The sequence below is a fragment of the Berghia stephanieae genome, chromosome 1 (assembly GCF_034508935.2).
Source record: "Berghia stephanieae isolate SIO BIC M18660-M18661 chromosome 1, UCSD_Bste_1.3, whole genome shotgun sequence".
Lineage (NCBI taxonomy): Eukaryota > Metazoa > Mollusca > Gastropoda > Nudibranchia > Aeolidiidae > Berghia > Berghia stephanieae.
Genome location: NC_088360.1, coordinates 12,333,946 through 12,341,640, shown reverse-complemented (window position 1 = coordinate 12,341,640; position 7,695 = coordinate 12,333,946). Strand labels below are relative to the sequence as shown.

Here is a 7,695-nt window from a genome sequence, read left to right as displayed (position 1 = left end):
TGAAACATAATGCACTAGGTAAAACATCTACATCCACGTATTGGCAACATTCTTTGTATCTGTCATATTTCACAACAGAGGCTACTCTACTGAATGGTGAACGAGTTTTAAAGGAGAAGAAACCTTAGCCTTAAGGGATCAGATTTCTCTATTTAAAACGGAGTTATAGTCCATAAAAGTCTAAAAAATTTTAAAGCCCATAATTATGATGAACAGCATGGTACCGACGAATAATATGTTCTTTCGTTTCCTCGCTTTCCTCGCCTCTCTCTCAATGGGATATAACCTCGCTGTTACTATACGATAGATTAACATTATCTTATTTCCCTTTAGCTAAGTATTTCCTTCAATCTTTCATGATAATTTATTGACTAGATACTGAAATAAGAAAGTTGTAAGAATTATGCAAACGCTAAAATGTTTAAATCCAAGCATTCGTATACATCTATGTTCTGCTATTTCACAATAGATGCTACCATCTCAAAAGAACGGTGCAAGAGTTTTAGAGTAAGTAAATACTTAGTTATCCCTATAGATAGAATGCGCTTGGCCAAGGAGTTCACAACATTGCCACCCGGAAGTATAACGGACCAACACACAAACTCTGTGTAACCATGAACTTTTATAGTCTGGTTAATACAGTTATGTGAGAACAACTCACAAACGCGGATGGCAAAAACAATAACAAAGGCCTGAGTGACGTCATCTGCATACTATCTATAGGAGATCAAGCCCCCTCTACGTTTGGAAATAAATTGTAGCCCTTTAATCGCCCATATTTATGGCATATATATATATATATATATATATATATATATATATATATATATATATATATATATATATATATGATGCTTCACAAATATTTCTTTTCATAATGTTGGCCTAGACAAGTCATTTGTATTGTTGAATTATGTCTATATTCTGTTCTCTGCTGTTTTACATATTACTATCGCAGTCCCTTTTGACTACTATATATATATATAATATATATATATATATATATATATATATATATATATATATATAGAGAGAGAGAGAGAGAGAGAGAGAGAGAGAGAAAGAGAGTATTCTTCTGTTTATATATCAAATGCAGTAAATAATGTGTACTTGTTTAACCTTTGTTATCACTGTGCGATTAGTACTATACCTGTTTTTTTTCAATCCCTCCCCCATTTATTGACAATTTAATTGATGTCAACATTTTGACCTGCAATGTATTGATTCTTTTTACAAACCTACCAGTCAAGGTGCTCTGTGTTCTGTATGCTGTTCGAAAAATGATAAACCCAAACAAACTATGCCAGGCCACAAAGATGTTATTTTCATTATGCTACTTTGCAATTTTTGTATGTATGCATCTTATCTTATCTTCCAATAGGCTAACTAGGATTAATCATATTATGTCAATGCTTTATACAGGTCATTGTATCAAAATAATCTTAATAAATCTACATAATCATGCTTTTAAAGGTATGTCAATCATACTATAAACGTTAAAGATTTCACACAATTTTGTGTGTTGGTACGTTTAATCTAGTTGACGGGTGTTTTGAGTATTTTACCTAAACGAATAGCGTCAATCGGTTTTGTCAGGGCCTTTGAAAAATAGAATCTCTATTTTGTCGCAGTCGTAATGGCAATGGTAGCACCAACGATAGTTAACGCAAAGAAGTTAGTGCGATATTGGTTGTATGTATTCAGTGAGGGAGAATTGGGTCATTCTCCCCTGTGGTCGTGGATAAGCAGCGATAGATAACTGGTTGACGTTAATATTTTCTTCATCAACGACTCTAGAAGTTTGTGTGTTGGTACGAGTGATCCGGTGGGAAGAACTGGTAAGTATTTTAATTCACGCATACATGGTATCAATGATTTTGTATAATTTAATAGATATTCGGTCCTCGTTATTGGGTTTTTGTTTTTTAATATTCTTCATCTGGTGTAGAAGTAGTAGTAGTAGTAGTAGTAGTAGTAGTAGTAGTAGTAGTAGTAGTAGTAGTAGTAGTAGTAGTAGTAGTAGTAGTAGTAGTAGTAGTAGTAGTAGTAGTAGCAGTATTATTATTACTATTATTATTATTATTATTATTATTATTATTAATATTATTATTATTATTATTATTATTATTATTATTATTATTATTATTATTATTATTATTATTATTATTATTATTATTATTATTATTATTATTATTATTATTATTATTATTATTATTATTATTATTATTATTATTATTATTAATATTATTATTATTATTATTATTAATATTATTATTATTATTATTATTATTATATTATTATTAGTAATAGTAGTAGTAGTAGTAGTAGTCGTAGTAGTAGTAGTAGTAGTAGTAGTAGTAGTAGTAGTAGTAGTAGTAGTAGTAGTAGTAGTAGTAGTAGTAACAGTAGTAGTGTTAGTATTGCTCACTGTAGCAGCAGTATAAAAGACAGGTTTATTTGGATCACTTGGATGTCAGACTGGCGAAACTAAATTTCTTACTTTGGCAGAAAAACATTTTCATCAAAATAAGTGACCAAATGCCTCAAACCTGTATTATGTCGGGACCAACCAGGAGCTAAAATGGATTTTTAAAAATTAATAATCAGGAATATTAAATGCTAGTTTTGTCATATAAGGAAAGATTATCTATTGATTTTAAAAACAAAACAAATTATAAACAATGTTTTTCCAATCTTTAAATTCAATATTCCCTACCAAGATGGCCCAAACTTAATACTTTTTTGAGGCAACCGAGTTACATATATCGCTATATATATAAACAGACTATTGATGCTATGCATTTTCTTAAAAACCCATAACAAGATATTCCGAACCAACTCAAAAAAACAAAAACAATAACAATTTGTAACCTTAAAAGTTTATACTGATAAAAATGGCTGGCTGAAACCAATAACCAAGAGCGGAATGAAGTCAGTTTCGTTCCTTCTATAAATGTTAAAGGTTACACACAGTTTTGTGCATTGGTAGTGTGGCGGGGTTTCTGGTTTTTATTGTGGGTTCGAGTCCAAACGATAAGCTCAATGGTCTGGAGTCATACTAGTATGCGCGCTATGGCTCTCTTTACCAGCTGCGCCACTCAAACTACACCACAAACGCTCAGGTTTAATCTAGAGATGATTAAGAATACCCTTATAACTTAATTGTATTAATAACAAGTGAGTCAAGACAATAGTAACGCCCAGTACAATAATAACAATTCTACACATAAAGTTTAATTAGATTTTTACAGGAAAAGACAAAGAGAATAAGTGGAAAGTAGAATGAAAATTATGGATGATATATATATTGGACAATTTAATTGTTATTCCTGTATTCGTTTAATCTCAGGAAGAATAGCTCTAATTGAGTGGATCTAATTGATTATTTATTTATTTATTTATTTTTAATCATCTGTGTCAGTGGAAAATACATTTGAAAATGGTATAAGCCCGGTTGGCTTATCTTTAATCCAGTCGGCTTGCTTGAATGGCCAAATGACGAGACAGTATCAGCTAGTTCAAGGGTTGGCTCCTGAATCCAGGGTTTTCTTGACTCCACAACAGTGTGCTGTAGTTATGGGCTGACAGGAAGGTTCTGGTGTCGGCGAGGACTGACATCAGGGATTTACAACTAAGCAAGGATTGGGCACGGACTGTGTGCCAGGCAAGGATGGGTGCTAGCCACGGACCTTCAATTAAGAGTTAAAACAAAAAGGTCTTAGAGCCAAATCTAGTTCATCTTTCGCCGGGCGTCCTTGAGCGACACATCATAATAGCTTTTATTTGCCGACCAAAGGCAAGGAGAAGCAATAACTCCATGATAAGGGTTGCAGTTATTGCATTTGTATCAAACATCAACTAACAATTGAGCTATCTTACATGATGAGAATTTAACAGGGCTGTGCCCCTTGTATTTTATAATTTATTTATTTTTATTAATTATAATTGAGGTTATGATGTGTGGCCGTGGATTGGCGGTAGAGTACAGACATCAAGAAATATACATATTGAATATAAATGAAATAATAGCATAGATCATAAACAAATGTTAACTATAGTATAATATACTTATAGATATAGTTCTGTACAAGTATTTCAACTTACGAACATCCAAAGAATAAATCACAAATAAAATATACACAAAGTATAACAGTAATGGTAGATCAAGCATTGAATTCCCAAAAATAACTCGTTCCACTTTAAATGTTATCCAATAGTTAATTTTACCTTCAACCAAGAGAAGTTAAACTTTTACAAGTTTGAAATTGGAGGAATGGTTCTTCTTTCTTGGGATTCTTAGAGATGAATTTGGTTTTGTAAAACAAGTTTACGTGAAAGGAATTATTGGGATAGCCAATCAGAAAGAAAGTTCCTCTTTAGATAGCCAATGAAATTTAGATGCGTCTGATTAACAACTATAGCGGGAAGAGAGAACGGAGAGCTAGAACATCAATTGCAATTTTAGCTACTCTTGAACGAGACGAGAAAAACACGTTGGAGTCTTGTTTGGAAAGGGTAATTAGCAGGAGATATGCATACAATGGGCAGACAAATGAACAGGTGAATAAGGCTTATTAAGTGGAAAGTGATGAGTAAGATTTAGCGTTCCGTTGTACAATGGGAAGGTTTCCTACATATTGACCAAGTCCCGTTAGCAAAATTTAGAGCTTTATTGGAGTAAAGACTGTCCATGTTTTGAGTGTTCTATCTCAAGGTGTTAATCTGCCTTCGCAAATATTGGTGTCCACTAAAGTTTGATTTGGTTTTGAAATAGAGGCGCGAGTGAAAGGAAATCACTCGTCACAGGTAGCAGCATCTAATGGTGTCACACTACTATGTCATGATGACCTATCCAGGACACAAACTCATCGCCGCCATCGTGTCCGGCCGCGAATCCGCTCGGAAGCTGTTGTCACAAAGCAACGTTCACCTAGATGCTCTGCGGTTTTAGGCTCTTGACCACAACGGATACACATTGTACAGGTGGCAGTAATAGTAGTAGTAGTAGTAGTAGTAGTAGTAGTAGTAGTAGTAGTAGTAGTAGTAGTAGTAGTAATAGTAGCAGCAGCGGCAGCAGCAGTAGTAGTACTCGTAGTAGTAATAGTAGCAGAAGTGGCAGCAGCAGTAGTAGTAGTCGTAGTAGTAATAGTAGCAGCAGCGGCAGCAGCAGCAGTAGTAGTAGTAGTAGTAGTTGTAGTAGTAGTAGTAGTAGTAGTAGTAGTAGTAGTAGTAGTAGTTGTAGTAGTAGTAGTAGTAGTAGTAGTTGTAGTAGTAGTAGTATGGAGGCAGTGTGCCGTGAGGCAGGTTCTCGGCCGAAGTTGGTTCGTGTCCCCCAATGTCTCCTCTTGCTGGTGGAAAAGACTGGCAACTTCTCCCCCTGTTTTGATGAGTCGAAGGGATTGCATTCGTTTAAACATACTTCAATCTTGTATATTATGTAGCTCTGTCCGAAGTCAGGAAAGCTACGTGCAAGGGTTGCTGGGACTTATTTCGGCTTGAAACAGGGGCATCGTCCATTATCCGCTTGAGAGAGTATTCCCATTTCCTCTTTTTGTGTATTGGTGTATTTAATTTGGCTGGCGGATGTTGCGAGTATTTTACCTAATTATAAAACATAAATTGTCGTTGGTAGGAAAATTGAGTCGCGTTTTACATGTTTTATTGAGGAAATGGTATTATTTCTTAAAGTGACAAAATTGAATTCGGACATTTTTGATAATGTATACTTTATAATGACTTTTTGACATCCGATTCACCCGATAATAATACCAAGACGATTGGTCACACTTCCTATGGGATGAGACAGTAAAATGTCATATCTCTGTACTATTTAATTGGACATGAAACACTTTAAGGTCATGGCCATGGTATTGTCCATCTTTTGCGCTACTAGTGGTTTGACACTCGCCCTCGGATCGGAAGGTCCTGGGAGCGAGTCCCACTTTGAGCTGCGCATAGTTGAGTCCTTGGAAAAGTCTCTTTATTCATATTATCTCATCATACTCAGGTGTAAAATGAGTACATGGCCGTTAACAGCGTTTTCTCTGTCCGAAAAATATTGTAATATCGCCTAACACTGTTATGTCCCGTCCTAAATGTTAAATGTTGTTGGTGGATCTCTTGTAAAGCGCTTTGAGCACGTTATAAGGATATTGCGCTATTTTATAAAAGTTCATCTGTTTTGTATGACATAAAACCATATAAATGTACAGGTCCGATGATCCAGCACATTTGTGGGACTGTTTTAACATTGCATTGATTGGTAATTCTATGTAAATGTATATTTCATAATATTGGCAATTGCCCAAATAAAAATAAGCCTTTGAGCTTTGAGCTTTGTTTTAACACTGTTGTAATGGGCAACATGGTGCGTTGGGTTGATAGTAATTTCCATAACACATAAAACTCGGGTTATCAGATCTGCAGATAAGTACACGTCGCCAAGGACATGTAACATCTGGTTAGGTGGTGCATAAGAGAGAGAGAGAGACAGAGAGAGAGAGAGAGAGAGAGAGAGAGAGAGAGAGAGAGAGAGAGATAGGGGGGGGGGGGGAGGAAACGAAGCTTTGTATCATTTGTATCCAAAATAGTAAAGTCCTTATGTGCGTCTGTCACGTTGTATGACACTCGCTATCAGACTGGTAGGGTGCAAAGTAGACATTCATGGCGCTTTCTCTGTCGAAAAATAGTATTGGAACAATACAGCCGTACTCCGATAAAACGCGAGGTGCTAGGTTTGAAATTTTTTGCCAAGATGAAAGTCACTTAAATCGATTGATATTTGAAAGTCAAGTCTTCTTGCCAAATTATTAAATACCTACATGTTTTTTTTCCAGAGTGCGGCAGTTAACATGGTTAAAATGACATTCATCTTGTCAAAAAACTCTCAAAAGTTTGCCTTCCCAGAACCCACCACTACTTCTTCTACTACCACTTCTAGGAATCTCCAGATTAATTAATTATTGAATTTGTTACACACATTTACTTATGTACATGACTTTTTATTATTACAATTCCTAAGTTTTGTCTCCATTTTTATTTTTAGGGAAATGCCTATATATAAAGTGAGTGTTATTTATTTATTTATTTATTTATTTATTTATTTATTTATTTATCAGAAATTTATTCATTTTATTAAATTTTTTTAATATTCATTACTTTATTTATTTATTTATTTGTTTTATTTATGTAAATATTTATTTCTTTATATATTCATTTATATATTAAATTTTATTTATTTATTTATTTACTGACTTTTTTCTACATCTGTTTATCTATTTTTTGTCTGCTTTTCTTAATTATTGACTTTACCCGTTTTGCGTTGTTAATTAAAACGTCTATGTTAATGTATGTTTTATATTAGCAATTGCCTAATAGCAAACCTGAAAATATTTGTACAGTCCACAACTTCTACAAACTTTGTGTTCAGCATGGAAAACGTGACGTCATACACTTACGTCATCAGAGATATAAAGGAGGAGGACTGCGGTCAGCTGATGGAAATGCAAATTGTAAGTATTCTTTGCTTTTAAAAAATGATTAAAAATTGAGCTTTATATAGCGCAATATCCACTAATTGTGCTCAAAACGCTTTACAAGGGATTCCTGGTGAACAACAACATTTAACGGTTAGGACGGGACATGACGCCTGTTAGGTTAAATTACATTTTTTTCGGACAGAGACAACGAGGTTAA

The 7,695-nt window shown here is 34.2% G+C and overlaps 1 protein-coding gene across 1 annotated transcript in view; it reads left to right on the top strand.

Annotated features, from left to right (window-relative positions):
- The first annotated feature begins 469 nt into the window (after window positions 1-469).
- Window positions 470-7,695, top strand: part of LOC144963037 (uncharacterized) — a 14,775-nt gene continuing 7,549 nt past the window's right edge. The window contains exons 1-3 of the mRNA XM_078897078.1: window positions 470-507; window positions 1,798-1,838; window positions 7,401-7,511. Coding sequence (XP_078753204.1) covers window positions 470-507; window positions 1,798-1,838; window positions 7,401-7,511 — 190 coding nt within the window. The remainder of the gene's footprint in view (window positions 508-1,797; window positions 1,839-7,400; window positions 7,512-7,695) is intronic.